Source organism: Cladophialophora yegresii (assembly GCF_000585515.1).
Source record: "Cladophialophora yegresii CBS 114405 chromosome Unknown aczIN-supercont1.2, whole genome shotgun sequence".
NCBI lineage: Eukaryota > Fungi > Ascomycota > Eurotiomycetes > Chaetothyriales > Herpotrichiellaceae > Cladophialophora > Cladophialophora yegresii.
In genome coordinates, this window is record NW_006913046.1 from 3,552,162 (window position 1) to 3,572,259 (window position 20,098).

At 54.2% G+C, this 20,098-nt stretch overlaps 4 protein-coding genes across 4 annotated transcripts; 1 reads left to right on the top strand and 3 right to left on the bottom strand.

The window, feature by feature from the left end:
• Positions 1-866: 866 nt before the first annotated feature.
• Positions 867-2,123, bottom strand: A1O7_03199 (uncharacterized protein; the record flags this gene model as incomplete). The annotated part of the gene is made up of 3 exons (XM_007757224.1): positions 867-1,558; positions 1,606-1,941; positions 1,994-2,123. 3 exons carry the CDS (start codon positions 2,121-2,123, stop codon positions 867-869), a joined length of 1,158 nt encoding a protein of 385 aa, XP_007755414.1.
• An 8,252-nt stretch (positions 2,124-10,375) lies between these two features.
• A1O7_03200 (uncharacterized protein) lies at positions 10,376-11,733 on the top strand (the record flags this gene model as incomplete). The annotated part of the gene is made up of 3 exons (XM_007757225.1): positions 10,376-10,429; positions 10,486-11,598; positions 11,650-11,733. 3 exons carry the CDS (start codon positions 10,376-10,378, stop codon positions 11,731-11,733), a joined length of 1,251 nt encoding a protein of 416 aa, XP_007755415.1.
• A 1,600-nt stretch (positions 11,734-13,333) lies between these two features.
• Positions 13,334-18,091, bottom strand: A1O7_03201 (uncharacterized protein; the record flags this gene model as incomplete). The annotated part of the gene is made up of 2 exons (XM_007757226.1): positions 13,334-13,545; positions 13,606-18,091. The coding sequence occupies 2 exons, from the start codon at positions 18,089-18,091 to the stop codon at positions 13,334-13,336; spliced, it is 4,698 nt and encodes a 1,565-aa protein (XP_007755416.1).
• Positions 18,092-19,290: 1,199 nt separating this feature from the next.
• A1O7_03202 (uncharacterized protein) lies at positions 19,291-19,845 on the bottom strand (the record flags this gene model as incomplete). The annotated part of the gene is made up of 1 exon (XM_007757227.1): positions 19,291-19,845. One exon carries the CDS (start codon positions 19,843-19,845, stop codon positions 19,291-19,293), a length of 555 nt encoding a protein of 184 aa, XP_007755417.1.
• Positions 19,846-20,098: the final 253 nt, after the last annotated feature.

A 20,098-nucleotide genomic window follows, 5' to 3' on the forward strand; every position in this document is an offset into this window, starting at 1 on the left:
CTAGAACTTATGAAGCCGTGCCCTGCCTTCGGTCCTCTTCGCCATCGCAGTTGGATCTGGCATGCCCCTGTCGTGTTCTGACGCACCTTTTGATGCGCATGGGTATGGCACTCGGCTAGTGGTGAGATTTCCGGGTTCCGTGGGTGGAACCACCCGGAAGTCTGGACTTTGCGGAGGGCTATGAGAACAGAAACAGGCGTAGCCCTGACACAGGTCGGCGAATCGTGGATACCGCGTAGAATGACGACTCGATTGCCCATCCTTGAAGATTCGGACCCCGGGAGATTCAGAGGTTGGCGAAGACAGCGTGATAGTTGTGCGAAACTCCTGGCATGGGAGGCCATATGCTTGCTGACGCAGAAGACTCCGCGCCACTTCGGCCACCTTGACGCACTGGACTTTCACAATCTGCCGTGCTGCCTGCCAACGGTTTCCAGCGCCTTGCCATACCTGCCTATCACCCGAGTCCGAGCGCTGGTTGGGTGTAATGCTCGCCACTGGTGCCTTCGGCAAGGGTTTGTTCTGACGTCTTGGTCGACTCGGTCGCGATATGGTCCTCAGGATTCGCCCTTCCACAAACAATCACAAGAGAGGAGGGTAGTCCGAACATCTCTATCACCGCAAGCAGCTCATTCCTCAGACTCATGCTTACTAACTCGGTAGCGTCCGCAGTCGAGGCGTGCGAAACTTTCGATAGGCCTCAAATGTTATCGTCAGATTCGAGCTCTCGATGCTACACTCCGACCGTGGAGATCGCTGGATCTCACAAGAGGGCCTCCATGAGTTGAGAGTGTCATGTACGGACTAGCCGGCGCAAGTCGTTTCTTGTGGAGTGGAATGCGAACTCGCGGGCGATATCGGGCAGCTCAGCCAGAGGGCTTATGCTGACCTCCTCTTGCGTTGTGATTTTGCGATGGCAGTACTTGAGGCTGGCCCTCATCCTGTCTCATTCCTTCCATATTCGGATGCGGCGGATACCAGGCCTGAGGGTACATACCCAAACCTGGCGCAGAGGTTTGTTGAGCTGGATCTGGACCGCCTCCTCCCCACTCCTGGTGTACTCTCATCGGCATGGGTTGATACTGGTTGTCTTCGCGAAAATCACCGAGCGTTGCATTCTGCTGACTCTCCATGCCGGAATGCGCCAGGCTCGAGCTCGATGGGGCAAGCTGCATTGTTTGGTTCGTCATTCTTTTCTCGAAAAATGGAAATGTGTTGGTTCGATAAGGCGTTGTAAAGCCGGACGACAACTCTTCGGGGGTGTCAGACGAAAATGACCGTGTCGGCTGACCCCAGCTGTAGGGAGGATTTGACACTGGTGTCTGGTATTCGTACGTGGGTTCTTGCGCGATGGTCGCCATGGGCGAAGGCAAAGGCCCGTGTGAAAATGCCGAAGAATATTGTGAGGGCAGAGAATGTCCATACTGCTGCTGCTGATAGAACTGAGAATTGATATGATCTTGAGCGTAGGTTCGAGGTGAGTATGAAGACTGAATGAGCATCTGTTGGCCCTGGTGGTGCTGGTGGTTAGAATCATAAGAATTTGGGAAGTTGTGGCCTGGGCAAAATCAGCTGCTGAACACGCAAGGCTTCCTACGACCCTACCTTGAAGAGACATTGGTAGAGAAGGGTCGAACCCGTGAAGGCCTGGACTTTCCCGCGACAGGTGAGTGTCCAAGTGATCGTCGACATCATTCAATTGTTCCACTGAGGTGCTCCTAAGGATGCCACCTGGAGAGGATGAGGCGACCGAAGTGTCTCCTTCGTTATTGAAGGCTTCAGAGTTGTTCGTCGCCTTGCGCACACGCTTCGGGGGCGCTGAGCCCGGTAAGTCGACAGGGAAGAACTGACACTCTTTTTTGAGGCGACTACAGTTCTGGCAGCGACCGCTTGTGTCATTGAAAGCAGGCACGCAGCGGATCTTGCGCCGCCGGCAGTGGCCTATGCGTGGTCAGAGAAGTCGCACTTGGTGATGTCGGGAGGAGGAACTGACCGCATGCGACCGCAGTGCGTTGGTATCCTAATCTGTTCCGTTTCTTGTCAGCGGGCGACAGAGCTGGCCCCTCCGTTGCGATGTTCTGCATATTCGGCGATGAGCGACCACTCTGAACCAGACCAGGCATAGTTGGCTGCCTGTCCTCCTGGTCGATCTGACCTTGCGCAGGACCACTTGCCCCAGCAGATTTCCCAATGTTATCTACACCCTCTGTCATCTCTTTAGGTTGACAGATACTGGATGCGCGAACATGGGAGGGCGTGAACAGAATGCTTCTAGTGACGTCCTCGTCCGCCACAGTACCAATCGAGCGTTCCAGCCGGGTACGTTAGCAACATCACTGGTGTCGAAAGGTGTGGACTGGGTTGCCGGTGAACGCCATGTGATCCAGGTCAGTCAATGATATGGGCGCTGTGCTTTTGCAAAGTCGCGGTCAGCCTCGCCGACAGTCGTCCAAGGTACACGGCCCAGCCACCACTCCGAGCAGCCAAAGACGGGAGAGCCAATGTCTGGGAAGTTGCTATCCTGTTCTTAATATGTTGAAGAACCGGGAAATGATCTGGGTGGAGGTCTAGAAGTTGAGGTGATCGTCGCAAACCCCAGGCCGTCAGTCATCCGTGGTTGTGCAGTCGTTGCGTTCGCACTCGAAGGCGCTGAATGTACGAGTAGTGGAAGCCGCTGATCGATAGGCTGACGAGAAAGAAGTTGTTAGCCGTGTGATTGACCTGGACAGAAAATGGAGGGGAATGAACAGAGACAGTCAACTCCAATATCAGAGGGCTGTGTATTGGGGGAACATCGGAATACACTGTTCTGCTTGACCAGGGCATCACAACCGGGGGGTAGGGTCTAAAACTAAAGTTCGCAAGCACTAGGTCCATCCCACCTGGATCGTCCCCGAAGGGCAAAAGTCTCGGGCATCTGCGAGGGACGAATCAATGGGAGTGACAAGCGCCTTAACGGTGGAGGAGATGGTATAGAGTCCCCAAATGACACGCGAAAGAGGTAACTAGTGCATTGGATCTTGCATAGTCATTGGGCTCAGCTCTTTCCTGCTGGACATCGACGCTACGAAAGAGTAGTGCCTCTTGGATAGCTCCAGGGTACAGTACATCACCTCGCACTATTCGCCTCTTCGGGGAATCTATGGGAGGTCTTGCAGGAGACGCCGACAGATGACTGAGGGGAGTAGGCAAACAGAACCCCCGACACCACGGTGAGTCAAGGAAGACGCGACACCGGTGCCAGAGGAAGTTCCACGCATTGGGCTTTGGTTCTCTTGGAGCAATGACTCGGGTAGCTGAAGTCTATGGGACTTCGAGCGCGAGGAAGAAGTTGTCACGGTGCCCCAGGTCGGAAAGCCACATCTTGGTTCTCAGGACCGGTGAGGCCCAGAACAGATTCAGACCATAGGCATACGAGGTACGAGATCTGGCAGGGTCACTTGCCATGGCTGAATTTGACTTCTCTCTAGAAAGCTCGGTACACATCGAGCCCTGTTTGGGAAGGCCCTGTCAGTGAAGAAGCCCACTATTTAGCCTGTGGTTTTGGCCGGGTCCTGCCCCAACGAACGGCCTGAGACTAGTTTACAGTATTCCTTCGGAACCTAGGGCCTGGAGACCCGACAATCCGACAATGTTGTAACAGGGTGACGTTTCCAGGAACGATCTGCGTCCAAGTGTATCCGCCCAGTATCGTGTTTTCTGAAGGGTCGGAATGGTTTAGCTAGAGATTAGGAAATGCACGCAAGTATTGGACGGCCCAGGATCTAGACGTCTGGACAGCCCTGTGTATCGAACTTAGTTGTCCGATCTTTGGTCGATTACTGGCCGAGTTCAGCACACGCTGTCAACGCCGAGGGCCAGGAAGATCGTCGCCTCGTCATGGCCAGGTACCCAAAAAGGGCAACCTAAAGTCTTGTGGGGTAGTCGACAGGGACAAGAATTATCAGGTATCTCCAATTGCAAGCCGCCGGCTGTAACGGATGATTGCCTGAGCTGCCCAGATCTTAGGGACGCGCTTCTTTGCTGCTCGGGGTCAAGTTGGCTGATCATCACGTTAGCGCCACTGAGAGACCGGTGCGTGGCTTGATGGGACTAAATCGCCGCGACTGTGGCCTCGAAGGCGGCTATCAGAGTATGGTACTGCATACGGTAGTGGGGAGGTTCAGCGTACGTGCTCCGTCTTGAGGGAAAGTTCTTTGTCCTACGCCCTGAACCGATGTATGAAGCGCTCCAGTCAGCGCGTGGCATGTGGGTCGCACACAAAGCGCCATATCCAAAAATACCATTCAGCCTCTTAGCGATTCACGCATTGTTTTCTCCCCGTCACAACGTTGCTCTCAATCATGTAGGTACATCGCTCTTGCAGTAGAGCGAGCTTCAAGTCCCGAATTTGGGGGCTAAGCGTCAAGGCCGGAGGCGAGATTGGAGGGCCGAATGCACGTCGACATGGAGAAGCGCGGAAGTTCTGTTCAATCCAGCAGCATGGATTCCACTCACGTCACCAAAAACGCCTCCAGTTTGTTGGGTGTTTGTCAGCATGACTTTACCGAACGGTAGCCTCTGCGACCGCGTGGGTTTGGAACATGATTTCATGAACCTGAAGGGCCCATCGACTCCACCTACTGGCAGAATAGAGACGCAAGCGGTTAGTGAGAACTAGATGTAGCGCCTAGAGGTGCTTCGTCAGTGGCTTGGTTTTCAGGAGGAGGTGGAGTGGTACGAGTATTCGTACTGTCTTCAATCTGACTACTCGCTTCCACCTGGGCAGTGAAGACTATCATTCCTAAGACAGGTATAACGACCTAGCTAGTCTAGACGCGATCTGAGCGGAGTAGCAAAGACAAAAGTTCAATGCTGCTCGTATCCGGTTTCCACGATGGGGGGACCGCTCTGGCTGGAAGCGCTCATCGCACGAGTGCAAGAAATGACGACAAGCAGGGGAATGGTAGACGGCGGGATTGTGGCGGTGTAGTGAGGCGTGCCTGCGGAACTGCGGAGTACTGTGTGCCGGCTATGTACGAGTAGTCAGTTAATGGTCGACTGAAGCCCTGTCTGCCTGGGCTCGGGGATGATCGTCCTCTCGTCCAAGAACGCTCATGGGCAGTCGCGGCAGTCTAGATTCGCCACGGAAAGCGCCTCCGGACGCCTGTCAGGCACTGTTGTGGGCGGCTGCTCGGCTGCTGCCCATAGAGATCCTCCGGCCGGGAATCATGGCCAAAGTCAAATCTGCACCATTTCGGCCAAGTCGGTTGTGTCGCGCTCCAAAGAGCAACCCCATCCAGTGTGGCTCTACCGGGTCCGGCCACGTGGATTGCGACCTTTCCGACTTCCACTCTGGGCTGAAGATTGTCCAGATGCACCGGCGACCGCGACGCCCATATGCCATAGGTGCATTTCGGTTCTCCATCGTTGTTACATACCTGTGAGGGGTACAGCACGAGGAATTTCACCGAGCAACCACATCCCCGGGTCTTTTGAAGGCAAGCCCGTAACTTTGCAGAGATAAGACGCGTGTACTCGGAATGTGTGCAATATACACAATACATCGAGGCACGCCGCTTGCCACCAGGAGATCTTGGAATTGTCTTGGTGATGCATGTCACTGTCATGATGTCACAAGAGTCTCAAGGACGGAAAGCAAGCCGGACTCGTACATCTGCTTCCATGGTCACGCTGTACTCGTACAGGTTGGAAGGTAACGCAGATCTACTGGTTAAGACTGGAGAGCTTTCTGTTCTAGGCCGGGTACTTCGAACACCTAGAGGACCGCAAAGAGAGGCGTGAAGTGCTGGGCGTGTCACAGGCTGATTGCGGTTTTGCCACTTTAGAGCTTTCGCGTGGACCATGTGCGAATCTGAAGCCTTTTGAGCGCCAGTCCTCGATGATTGCCAGGCGCATTCCGCATGGCAAGGGTCACAATGGCAACTTTTGATATGGCGACTGCTGCCATCGCTCTCACACAAAGACCAGCAAAGGTTTCAGCTACAATCATGCCTGTTTAAGTGGCTAGTTTACTGCATGTATGTGTGGCCAGGATTTACCCTGTCAACTCTTACTTCCGTCAGTATTCGTGGGTGATCAATCAGGAAACATCTAGCCACCCTACAGTATGTACAAAATACGTCGATATCCGACATGACCGCCCATAGCTCGTACTTGTGGTGGTGCCCGTACTGTACAGCATCTCAATAGCATTCCCTGTGTCGATGACTGGTCAGTCGATGAGAAGGCCCAGCATTAGTCTCCACAAGCTACCCTGTACTCGTATTGCACCACCGATCACGCCACGGAGTTCGGCAAGCGAAGTCGACTAGGCACGCCAAATTCACGATCAGCAGTGACGCCGGACTCGAAATGTGCACAGTGCTCCCCATGATTTCAGCATGCGACTACAATTTGACCGTCCAGGGGCTGTCAGTGAACAAATCTGGTGTGAACGACTATCTTCCTAACCTTCTCACGTGTGTGTAAGACGGCGCTCAACAAGATCCAGAAAGCCATCCTCCCAATCTACACAGATTTTGGCATCTAAACCATGGCAAGCTTCAAGATATTTTTTAAATGAACAATTGTCCAAACTTGGCTTCACGTGGCCGGCACGCCATTCCCACTTCTCGACACATTCATCCACCCGTCAAGGTTGCCACTCAGCTGTTTGATGGGGAGATGTACCACAGCGCTGGGATGTGCGAAAGGCAGTTGACGCTTCGCGTGGTCAAAGGTAAGGAAAGACTATCTTGAGGAGATCGAATAATGATCGGCTTGTACGACTACACAGTAGCAGCACTCGCGTCACACCTAGTGCCGGTGATGCTTGTCCGGCTCGGGACCAGAAGACCTTGCCAGTGGTGAGACTGTACTGCACTGTGTAGTGCAGGAAGTGAGTGGCCTCGACGAGGATCTCGCTGGCCAATGTTCCATTCTTCATTCCGCCCTCAAACCCTGCTCTTACCCGTTAACACAAGGCACTGCCTTGGAAACCCATTGCCAGTTTACTCATTACGGTATAAATCGTTGAGCTAGACGGCACTGTCTTTCATCTCTGCGTCAGGACCCGTGCAAATATTCACCACAATTCCTGGCTTGCTCTTTCATCCGCACTGACAAGTGTTATTGCTGTGAAAGTAAAGTCGGCACCTCCAGGTAGCACCTGGCTCGACGATGCAGCTTTCTTTCACGTATGGTTCAACTTCGTTAAGCTGCTCAACATCCGACAGAATCTGAGTCATTAGTGTGTCCCGCATTCGATTCACATGCTGCGACTGCTCACGAAGCGATAGGCGTACAGTATATTCGACCTGAAGAAGCTGTAAGATGCTTCCGAGTCTACACAGCACCAACTGCCAGAGGATCTAGAATCCCTCACTTTCGATCTAGGAATAAGTTCGATCGTCCTAACTCGGCACTATCACATGTCTTACGGTGAGTGTCTGCAGCGATTGTGGCCCCAAATGAAGCTTAAACTCGTACGAGACCTGATTTCTATCCCATAATTAGTGGAAAGGCTGGCAGCTCGCCAGATGTCTGCCAGGACGCTGAATATGTGATTTCCAAGAGGAGCTCACCCCTTGCAGCGTGAGCATTTTGCAGTCGTCCAATATGAGCCAATGAAGTTGGCAGGCGCAAAAGAACCTGGCGCTCATCAGCGAGGCCTGTCCCTGAGGGGTCTGTGACCACTGACTGGCTCCTTACAATACATGAATGCGGTACCGTTGTGGTGGCTCCTTGCGGCAACAGCGATCCCTAAAACCGCAATCCCCGCCAGCTGTGGGCCGACGGATCATCTCCGCTTTGAGAAGTTGTGAGGAGCGTTTGAGCCTCACAGCTTCGCCACGAAACAGTCACCGTGACCTTCCATTGGTATCACTCAGGAGATCTTGAAGAATACCCGCACACTCTCCAAGCTGCCAGGGCTCGAGTCCGCTATTGCCGTCTGAAACAGAGAGAGTATAGCAGACAGCTCGCTGAAACTTTACAGCTCTCAGTCTTCGTTACCGCGGTGTTCGCTTGGACCACACAAGAGTGGCCGTTTCAGGTTTGGGCCATGAAAAGTAACGAGTACTCGTACCTGCTTCATCATCATTATGCATGGAGTAGGCAATCGTTGCGTGATCTGCTCCAAATCCCCGCAATCGCCACCGTCATTCATCACTTGCATGCAATGGTGAAGTGAGAAGAAGTTCAAGGATCGTTTGGTCCAAGCTGAAGCTGTCTAGCACCACCAGCAAAACATAGCCTATTAAACCCCGGCAATGCAAGCCATGTAGGCTGTTTATCTCGGTACCGCGCGTCTGTTGGCGCACTTCACTCACCAGGTGTTCACTCAACACTCACCAGAGCGCAAGTCCCCGTAGCCTTCGTTTCCAGCTCAAACTCGCCAGCTCCTCCATACGCGTCCAGGTGCATAGCTCAAAGGAGCTATTATGGGCTGGGTACTGGGCGCTCTCTGGTCTAGAACGTCAAGTCTCAAACCGATTTCCGTTCTTCCTGGTCTCCATGGCGCTGTTCGGCTGGTTCAGCAATATTCAGCAATGACTCCGATGCGACTCGCCCTTACCCAATAGGTCCTTGTCCGACCGAAGGAACAGGTGACCATACGAGTTAGATGAAGGCCCTGCAAGCCTCGGCTTGCGGTCCATTGATACGACCAACGACTCGGTTCACGAACCAAATGTCTCTCGCCTTCCGATCCGCTCTAGTGGCCATACTGCCACCATCGCTCTGGACCCCAGCAACACGAACGCCCGTCCAAAGACATATGCATGCAAGGTCGATCAAGGGCAGTCCTTTCGAGCACCGCACTTGCCAAAAGTTGCGACTCAACGTCATCGGAGTAGCGAAGCGATCCGTTGGAATGCTGATACGAGCATGTCTTTCTAGGCCTAGACTCTCACCTTCCGCCTACCACAGAACTTGTGATCCGAGACATTACTTTATCGTTCGCCCATCGTGTCTGATGGCATTCTAGAACAGAAGTGCATCTCTGAGGCTGAACTCGACACGCCGTTGTCAACCCTCGGAAACCTACATGGCGCTTGCTTCCGGGACAGTTCTCTGGCTGTTCATGACGCTTCCAAAGGTAAGGAGCCCTGTGACCCTGTCATGCTGAACCTTACAATAGCATGCGCCGCCGGCTATGTGGTAACTGTATTTCGCCGCCCATTAGATCAAGACATAGCGAATCCGCTGCTGCACTCAAGCGAGTTTTGAGCGTTGCCTCGGGTTATTTGCCTCCGAGTTACTTGTCATATGCTTGTTCTGAAGGGCACATGGTGTCGTAGGCACATACTGATGTGTTGAAGAAAGGTGAACCTTGGACAACGTCAGGATGAGTCGTCAGGTGTCAAACTTGGGCACCATCATAGCTGACCTTGTCCTCAACTGCGAAATCTCGGCATCCATCGATAGGCCTCAGTCACTGAGGTTGATGGCCAAAATTTGGACGGCCTCCCATCCGGAACCCGCACCACGGTAGGGTATATGCAGCGGACGGAGCGGCCATGGCGCGGCAGACCCGGAGTGTTCGGGGGCGACGGCCTTCTACGAGTCTATGGCCTTGTTTGTGAACTGAATTCTTCGACGATACAACGTGTATTTCCCAGCATGGGTGGTTGAAAGCTCAGACGTTGGAACATGATTCTCCGTTCCTACACACTTCCAAGGAATAGAAGCCACGTTTGTCCTTGACTATAACATCGGCTCCATGTGCGACAACCGGAAGGGCCCGACTCTTTCACGCGTGACACTGAGTGCAAGAGGTGTGGTATGATACCACTTCGTTATTTGCCGGTTCTATATCGTGTGACAGGGCGTGAGAGACTTTGCGAAGACGAATTTAGTCCGTGGCCCTTCTACCTGTGCCTTATCCGGCGCTGCGCAGGTACCAATGGATCACAAGTTGGCCGGCAGAACAATATCGACCTCAACTCGAACCTGATGGCCGCCTTTCGAGGAATCCCGACCGCATCTATGAAACAAATTGAGGGACTCCATTGCAAGCACCTAACAGCATGGTTTGGAACAGCAGCCGGTGATATCTGCGCCATCAGGATGAAACAGTCTATGAGTCCCATGATATCTACCTCACCGTGATGTGAAGAACGGAAGCCGCTTCTCGTCGTCGCGGTCTGGCTATGAGGCTGTTTCCAATTTTGGAAAGATGTGATGTGTTGCACCGTAGAGAGTACGGCGGGGAAAAACACCACTGTCACTCGCTGCGTCGATGCCCACTTGCCGACGTCGTACGCCCTCACTTTCAGGTCATTCACAACTTAGCAACGATAAGGCGGTCTTAAATTGGTGAAACGCTGATCTGCCTTGGTGATTGCCGACTACTCAGTGTCCACTCGCCCGCTGACACCCTCTCCGCTGCACAATGGCAGCAGAATTCACCGCCACGAAACTGAACCCGGACAGCCATATCCTTCTTGTATGTAGGTGCTCACTCGGGGGCCCGGTTGCAGCATCTGACCGATATATGCACAGGACCAACCTCTTCTCCGACTCCCTCATGAACTCATCAAACGCAATTTCAGGAACACACAACGCTATGTGGAGCGAGAACGAGACTATATCCTGCCCGCCCTCAAAGAGACGGCCAATGCGGCGCTCAGCTCGTCCCACACTCCGGATCAGACCCTCGCTTCCCTCGACGCCATGATTCAGCGGATGCAAAGCTTCAAACGCAAACTGGAGAAACTGCACACGGAAGAGGAGGCCCTACATGACCACTCGGCCAAGCGAATCAAGCATTTGCAAGACCTGTACGAAATCCCCTCCCTGGTGGACGTCAAGTACGAGCAATGGTCACGCACCCGCCTTGACCGGCTCATGATTGACTACCTCCTCCGTTCGGGCTACTCCAAAACAGCCTCCTCGCTGGCCGAGTCCAAGCAGATCTCCCACCTGATCGATCTCGACACATTCATCACATGCCACAAGATTGCCTCTTCCCTCACTAGAGGAGAGACGAAGGAAGCCCTCGCGTGGATCAATGAGAATAGGGCGCAGCTCAAGAAAATGACTCAATTGCCATACAAAACGACCGACCTGGAATTTGAACTGAGGCTGCAACAGTTTATCGAGCTTGTCCGGGCTGGCACGACGCCCAAGAAACTCGAAGCAAGACAATACGCTCAACAGCATTTGACCCCGCATACCTCATCCCGGGCCGAGGCCATCATGCAAGCGGCCGGTCTGCTGGCGCAGTCACCAGAGACGCAAGCTGAGCCATATCGAACACTCTTCGCTCCCTCGCGGTGGCACCATTTGTCCAACCTATTCATCGAGACGCATCATACGCTCCTCTCGCTCCCTGTTCAACCACTCTTGCACGTTGCCTTGTCCTCGGGTCTTTCAGCCTTGAAGACACCAGCGTGCCACAGCGCATACAACCCAGCGAGTTCGTCGACCCCAGGCCACGCCCGCATCGCAACAAACACTTCTCTGTGTCCCATATGCAGTATGGAGTTGAACGAGCTAGCCCGGAACGTGCCCTACGCTCATCACACGACCAGTTCCGTCGAGCCAGACCCTGTGGTCCTGCCAAACGGTCGCATATACGGCCGGGAGAGGCTGGAAGAGTTGCAAAGAAAACTCGTCATGGCCTGTGGCGGAGGTGCCGGAGCGGATGGCATGCAAGACCTGCAGATCGGCAAGGAAGGAGAGGTCAGAGATCCGACCACGGGAGAGAGCTTCACCTGGGATCAAGTCCGCAAGGTTTATATTATGTGATTGGAATCAGCAGACCGGGGTTGCAGACACCACAGTCTTTCTTGCCGGATCCGTATCTGCCTGCTACGCTTATCAAGGTGAGGTTTGGCATCAGTGGGACAGAGACGAACTACATCCTTCACAGCATGGAAGACGCCGAAACCTATCCTACAGATTTGCAGTCGCCTAGCGATGCGTCTTGTAGCTTCGGGCTACGGGCTCCTGGGTCCGTGAGAAGTTGAAATTCGAAGACTCGGCATACTGGAGGACTCGCTGCCAATGCACCGTGCCATTGAATGGTCCCGAGCGATCGATATACACAGAAGAACATCGCCACATGAGGAGGCCACAAGGTCTGTCTATACACGGCAAAGTTCGGAGTCGAAGCTTATATGAGCTCTCTCTATGGGGAAAAAGGAGGCACACGAGGGACAACAAAGCCACTTTAGTATACAGGCCAAAATGCGACACGCAGAACAGAACAGACTAGACGAGACTACACTAGATCCAAGTGGATCAATCAACGCAGGCACGAGGAGCCCGCATCCTACGTACGTGTGTCGAGTACGTATAGAGGGAAGTGAAGGACCGCGCCCGACTATCGGGGCCAGCCACGACGAACCAGCGCGGGGCGGCGTTGCCACAGACAGATAGAGAAGTATGTTTTGGTAAGAGTAGGAGGGGCGAGAGGCGCAATTCCAAGGGTCGTACCGGAGACAGACAAGGACACCCCAAAGACACATATAGAGAGGGGAAGGGAGTCACCGAGGGCGGCACCGAGGGAGGAAGTGAGAGGGCCGCTCTCCTCGAGGCATCCAGCCAGCGACGAGGTAGTTCCAGGCGGTACTCGTCAATAATCACGGGGGCTTGGGGGCGGCCAACTGCAGTATACTGTAGCACGTACTGCAAGAGGCTCGGGGGTTCGCGAGTTCAGATACTTGTATGTGTCACGAAGTAAATGACGAATGAAGGCATGAATGAAATGGCCTAGCCGGGCCCGGCCTGGCCTCGAGACGTAGGTTTGCGTGTACTGCACGATATCCGCAGGTTCAAGGTCAATACTTATCCTTCGCCATACTGGCGGATACAGTGACGAAGTCCAGCATATAGAATTGGCAAACATCCTCGAGACTGACTGCCTGAGTGGCCAGCATCGAGTATGTCGTCAAACGGACCAGCATGACGGCACCAAGGCTCCAATTAAGCGAACAGCTTATAAGCACATGCACATGCACGCATCTCGAATCCTTTCGAACAAAACGGACGTACGTAGGTACTATGCACTATCACAGTAGCGAGGAAGATTTTGGGGAACATGCATCCATCCATACCTCCACCCATGCCCAGCTCAAGCGCAGCATCTAGCAAACACCGTTCCAATCCCCTTTCTAGCCCATCATGAAACTCGTAAAGGCAAATCGTTGCGACGCTGTCAAAGCAATTTTGAGAGGAAGGAGGCGTAGTAGAGAGTGGGCTGATCTGATCTGCCCAAAGTCGAAAATCCCTAGGCTTTTCTCACGACAACTAGGAAATAGTTCAAGGAGAGAAATTGGTGAAAACCATGTCAGTAGTCAAGGCACACCCCGTCCAACAGGCTGGATCTGCACAGCCGCAACGCCCTCTATGACGCCGTGACGGCAGCCGCCTGTCTCGAAGGTGTAGTGGCGGGCATCGCTGATGCCGCTGAAGGGGCAACAGGGCCCGGGGTTGAGCTCTGCTCTCGCCTTCTGGTTGATCCTCTCAGACTGAAACTCTCTCTGATGTTTCGGTGCCCCTGCCCACCGGTAGAGGCGTGGCGATGGCTATGACTGAGCGTCGAGACGTCGTGTTTGCCTAGATTTACATATCAGCATTTTTCTAGCTCGAAACAGCCCACCTGGAGACATGACTTACCATCGCAGCAGGCTCGTACGTTCTCCAGCCCTCCCGACCAGATGGCCTCCTCCTGGCGCAGCATCTCCTGTCTCAACTCCTCGGCAGAATCTTTGTGACCTTCACTGACAACGCTAGCGTCGTATATACTTCCGCCCTCGCTTCTCGTTCCCCCGACAGTAGCAGTATGTGTGGCAGGTTGCTGCTCGCTCATTCTCGATGTGCGACCTGTTACTGAGCCCAACATACGTGAAAAGCGGTTCACACTGCTAGCACGAACTGTGCGGTCTTTATCAGCATCCTGGGATCGTTCGGCACGGCTTCTGCGCACAGTCGAGTTTGGTGCTGTTCGGCTCGCCAAAGACGCCCGAGGCATGCTAGGTGTGCTGTTGGAGGCAACCAGTCCGGCCGGTAGCTGCTGTTGTTGGGCAGCTGAACCACGAGTCGTCCGAGAGTTGTAGCTAGAAAGACTCATGCGACTGGCCCCTGGTACCAATGTAGCACCATAACCAGCGCCGTTGACATTGAATTCGTCGAGGTCATCTCTGGTGATGTCATTGCCGCCAGCAGAATATTGCTGATCCTCGCCACGAAGGAGTAGATAGTTGAGTGCATTAAACCAGGTCTCGTGTCTCTGGCCTGTACTTGCTGTGAATCTGACACGTCGCCCCGGAGTGACCACTTCCAGGCTCTTCCTATGAAGCCCAGGTGGCATGGGATTGTCGTCTGGCACCACTTGGATGCTCTCTATCAGCACGCTCTTCGCCTTCAGCTCTGTCCTGCCAGCCGTTTGTGGGTCTTGATCCGACCAATACAGTGTCTTGGTGTAGGGATGCACCCAGAAATACCGACGGTGCCGTGTCTCTGACATTTCAGAACGGCCAGCCTTTCTTGTGTATTTCCACAAGAACTCGCCAATCATCGTCTGGGTGATAGCCTGGATGATTCTTGGATCCGTACTGAAGCCATGAGCGGACATTTGCCCGGGTCGGTGCATGTTGAAGCGTTCGTCAATTTCAGAGGCGAACGACGATACAGATGAACGATGAGATAATTGAGATGTGACAGTGCCACGTTGAGTACGACTGACATTGGAGGTCCTGGGAGCGTTGCTATCCCGAGTTGGCGAGCGCACAGATTCTCCAGGCGTACGAGGCCGACGCATGGCCGAAGCAGGAAGAAGAGGCGGGCCCATAACCGTCGCTCTGCTAATTTCTTTTGTCGGCGATAGGGGACGTTCGCTAGCCTTGGCGATGGCTTCCTTGTGGTCTGACGGGAGAGGTGGGTGTGTTGTGTTAAAGGACGTACGTCGGCTTGACGCACTCGAAGGACGCTTGACTGGCGACGGCATCGGGGCGGCAACGACTGGGGCATGATCTACGGTCTGCTTCAGAGTGGCTAAGCTACCATGGTCTTGGCTTTGAGCCCCTTCTGTTGGTGGCATTGGACTAATCAGCCTCGTGGCATTCTGTGTTGGCTGTTCAGGTCCAGGAGGAGCCGTAAGAATTGCGGTCTTAGGTCGGAGGGCTTCCTCGATCTGTGAGGCAGTAAGGGATGTTTGAGAGGATTGGTCCTGCCTCAGACTAGCCGGCAGCCGTTGTTCCTCATCCTGCTTTTCTGGTCGTGGCGTGACCGCCTTCGAAGAGACACTATTCCCAGATATGTCCTGAAGAGGGAGATCTTTCTCCGCTATCGTCTGATTTACTACCCTCTCCGGCTCACGGGTCTCATCCTCCGCCACGACGGCGCCGGCAGTGTCCTTGGATCTGGCAAAGCCCAGGGCAGCGGCAGCGGAAGCAAGCAGACCAGATCCTGCTGTATTCTCTGCTTTTCGGGGGGTCCTTGGTAGGTCATCAGACTGGGTGGCAGCGCTGACGCCGGTAAAGGAGGGTTTGGGGGGAGTTCCAATTGGTTCAGTCGTTTGAGCATGAATCGTGGAGAAGGTGAGAGTCCTATGTACGAGCTCCACGAGACGTTGAGGAATGTCAGGGGATGCGGGTGTAGTGTCGTGCATTACCAGGCCTGAATAATCCAAACGTCTAGGCGTCTGAGGTGTAGCCACGGCTTCTACGTGGTTCGCTTCAGGACTTTGTGCCTCGTCCCAGACAGTCTTTGGTGGTGTGATGAAAGCAGTATTTCTGATTGGACTTGTCTGCGGAGTATACTGGGTGCTGTGGTCGGTGTTTTCGACAGGCGAGGTGGGAGCTGTCGGAGGCAGGGGGAAGTCGGAGGGAAGTGGCGACTGCGCTCTGGTATTATCAGTGACAGGCACTTCTTTGTCATTCGCAGGAGGCACCGGTGCGACCAGTGTTGGTTCGGGCTCCGGCATCTCAGTCATTGTCCCAGCATCAACCATTGGCACCCTCGCAGCGCTCTTTGGCGCCTCTTCCTGAGTGACCCGTCTGCTCGGTGTATAGATAGGAATGCCAGGGGTCGACGTCGCCGAAGCGAGGCTAGCTACTCTACTCGGAGTGCCGAAGCTGGTGGTTTCGTCAAGTTCGCCTAGCTCCGCGAACAGGCTTTGTCCTGCAGGTAGACTGCGTTCACTTGTGACAGTGGCTGGAGAATCCTGCGAAGGAGTTTCTGGGTCCAAGTTTGAGGGAGTGCTATCAGTAGGCACCCTAGACCGAACCAATGATTGGCGTCCGTTTCTGAGGCGGAATTTGTGAGCTTGAGTGACAACAGGAGTCTTGAGCTCATCGTCGTCGGAAGCAGTGCTAACGAACGACTGCCGATCGCCGGCAGCCTTGAACGTGAGAGTCGGTTTCGGACCGCGACGAGGACCTGCTCGATGCGACGCTGTATCTTCAGTCTCGGTGAGATCATCTGTGCTGTCACCGGCCAGACTTTCAGCGCCGGTCTGAAAGTCCTCGCTCTCCGTGGTCTGCCTTTCATCCGCCGTCTCGAAATTACCTTCTGTCTCGTTGGCAGTCTGGTATGCATCGCTTACGTCTGTGGTGCCCTCGCCGCGGCCTGGCACGGTCAAATGCCTTGGAGCGAACCCGTGTGTTGGTGTATCGACAGTGTGATCTTCCCAGTCTTCATCTTCAAGCTCGACATCGGTTCGAGGCCGCCGACTGCCTCCCAGCATGTCAGGACGAATTTGCTTTTTGAAAGTGTCAGACTTGGTCTTCTGGCGTTTATTGCCGCTTCCAAAGGAACTGTCTCCTCGTCGTTGCTCAAGCTCGTCCCGGGCGTCCTGGAGCATACGTCTGAGTTCGATCTTCTCCGTCTTCTCCCGGTGGATGTTGTTCTTGAGGTTTTGAATCATTCGGTGTGCGTGGTGTAGAGAGCTACGTAGTGTTTCCGACTCCAACGCCCCAGGTCTCGGGGTAGCCTTGGTAGGTGACGGGGGTGGTGATTGTTCCAGGGGGTCGACATCTTCCAAACTCTCCTCCTGCTCATCGGTCAAAGGAGCCGTCTCTGGCTGGGCAGTGCGAATGCGAGCAGCAACGGCTCGGGCGAGCTCCTGATTTTGTGCTGTCAACTCCTCGATCTTGTTTTGTAGTGATGACCTATCACTATCGCCCAAGTCTATCGTACGCTTGAGCGTATGCAGCTCGGAATCATGAGCCTTCTTGGCCGCTGCGTGGTCAGTTGACAGTTTCTCAAAGGCAACCCTGATCTCGTCCATCTCACTTTGCAGTCGGGTTTTTTCCGCTGTCGTGGTAGCCAAGGTGGCATTTAGCCGCTTTTCGCGATCGGCAGCATCACGGGCAGCTGCGAGCAGTTCGTGTGTTTGCGTTTCTAGATTCCAGTTCTCATCCTTATACTTCTGTTCGCTCTCATCTAGAGCTCGCAAGCGCTGGCTATGGACGGCAGATTCCTTTTCCAGCCGATCGCGCTCCGACTTGGCCTCCTTCAGAAGCTCGTCTCGTTCGGCCACCGCCATTTGAAGCTGGCGCACTTGAGCGAGGAGTGAGGTACTGATATCGGCGGCGAGTTGTAAATCATCTCCACGATTGCTGGGTTGATTTCGTTGCCGCCGACTAGGAGCCATTACCTTCGAAGGCGATGCCGTCGCCTGGCTTGCATAGACTGATGGCTCTAATCCCGGCTTCTCTTCCCCACTGACAGCTCTGGATTTGGGGCCCAGCAGTGCTCTTGCGATCTCCTTCCCAACATCATTGTGTTCCTTCTCTAGCTCGGCCAGTCGTTGCCGCAGTTCGGGCGTAATTTCCGCCTCGCCTTGCTGCTCCTCCACTTCACGCAATTTGTCATTGAGTTCAGACTGTTGCGTGAGCAGAGACTCTCCAAGCTTTTGCGTGTCGTGTAGCCGGCGTTCTGTTTCGACAAGATGTGCCACCAGACTGCGCTTGACTTGCGACGGGGACATGCTTGCGCTCAGGGCTATTGATTCGGGGTCGACTAGACTAGAGTAGCGATGGGCGTGGAGTGAGTGTCTCGACTGGCCATCATCCACGAAAGGGTCCGTCATGCCATCTATTGACGCGCGGAGGCCGTTGTTGAGGGAGTCATCGCTCCCTGCTACCGCTGCGGCGGCCATGACGGCAGGTCTGAAGAGGTGAGACAATGGAAAAACGCGGGAGGGTGGTGCTATTCCGAGTGCATCTGTGCCACAGTTGAGTTCATGCCCGGAGGTACGGGACGACACACGCGGGCGATCAGTATCGACGACGAGGGGGTTCTCTGAAAAGATTGACGTGATTCAAAGACAGGGAGGTCTCGATACAGCAGGCGTGCCAGTGTTTGTCTGGCCTGTCAACACAGAAAATGCGGATTCGGGCAGAAAGACGTCGTGATTGGTCAGTGGCGGGACGCGTTTGGAGTATGGTGGAGATGCTCGAAAACCGGTTCTATGCTGACCCGGTGACACGTGGAAGCTTTCTGAACGACACAGTGAACAGGGAATGCAATTGTAACGAATGTCTGGTGGTAACAATAGTGAAAGTGATGATGTATGAGCGGCGCAGGGCCTGGCTCGTTATCGACGAGCTGTTGGGGCAAGAAGAGCTGCCGTGGTCAAATGCGGTGCTTGTGGGGATCGTTGCAGTCCGACTGGAGAGCGCCGTGCCGAAAGTGCGGTCAAGCACTCGATGCGGGCAGGAGCCTGCCCTATTCATCAATGCTTTATCGCTTTGGTATGCACTGTATCGAACAGACTAGGGATTGCGGCGCTCAGATGCTTTCTCGGGTCCGATTTGTATCTACTGTGGTAAGGTTCTCCTGTACCACAGCAAGTACTAGGTACGCAAACCAATTACTCCGTACTCCGTAGTCAGGGTCCATCTACGGAGTATGTAAGTGCCATTTTCCCTTCAAATGTGCCGTCAGCAGGAGCGTAGCGCAGTCGTAAGTTTAGCTGCAGGAAGTCACCGAACCACACGAACTCGTTCTACTGCGACTTGTTGGATCTTGGGGCATCGCAAAGAGAGATGGAGCGAGTAGCACTGAAGGTGCTCATCAACAGCTGGCATTTCGGCGCACACGCCGGCGAGTCCAACGCCCGGGTACTACACAATATGTACAAGATCCTTAACAAGGATCGGTCTATTAACATTTCATCGGACTAGCTTAGCCCGCTATACAGTGGTCAGGCTGTGCGCAAGAGGCGTGGCGCCCCAATGGCCCTTGACGCGATCCCAAGCATTACCGACATGTGTCGTCGTTACAGAACGGAATAGAGGAGCACAACAGCTCATCTGCAACTCCAGACATTCGGACGACGAGCCCTAGGCCTCGGTCTCATGAGAACCGTGGTCCCGAGGATTCTTTCTCCCTCAGGCCGCCAATGCGTTCGAGGTCGAGCGACTGGAATCGATCGGCATCTTCCTTCTGATAAGGTGGCAGATTCTCTTGGTGGAGCGGTTCCATCCCAACGCTCCCAGAGTCGGTAACGTGGACGACAACCACACGACCCTGCTGCAGGCCAGATTTGCCGTCTTCGTCGGGGAAAGTGATATGGATTTCGGGGACGGCTGCCGAGGTCCGACTTGATGAATTGTGAATGAGGTTCATTTTCTCGTCATAGACGAAGACGGAGTCGTGCTTCCCATAGTTGAAGTTGCTTACAGAGGGCGAGCGCTGGTGTGATGGTTGGTGACGGATCGTCAGCATTGAGGCATGTTCTCTCGCCAGTCGCTTTCGACGAAGAACGACCAAGGCTAGGGCGCAGAGAGAACCCACTAGCAACAAGGTGAAGAGGACGAACAGTAGTTGATGCATCGAGTATGGTGCTTCGTCGCCTGGGAAGTCGGACGCATCGCGACGTGCTAGGTAGGTGTATTTTAATGAGCCCATGACTACGAGGTTCGTGAGCTGCCAAGGCGTCCTTCGAGGACGTAGACGAATATAGATTTGTGGTTGAGGCTGAAGCCGGCCTGGACGGAGAATCGGATGCAAGAACTGCGATATCGCGGGATGGATTCGGGGGCCACTTGCTCTTCGCCGCAGTTCAGAGGTGCACGCAAGACGCCCGATAGAAGTTGTTGATTGCGTGTACTGTGTAGGATCCGACCGCAATGCACAGTCAAGCGAAATCCGCGTATGATTG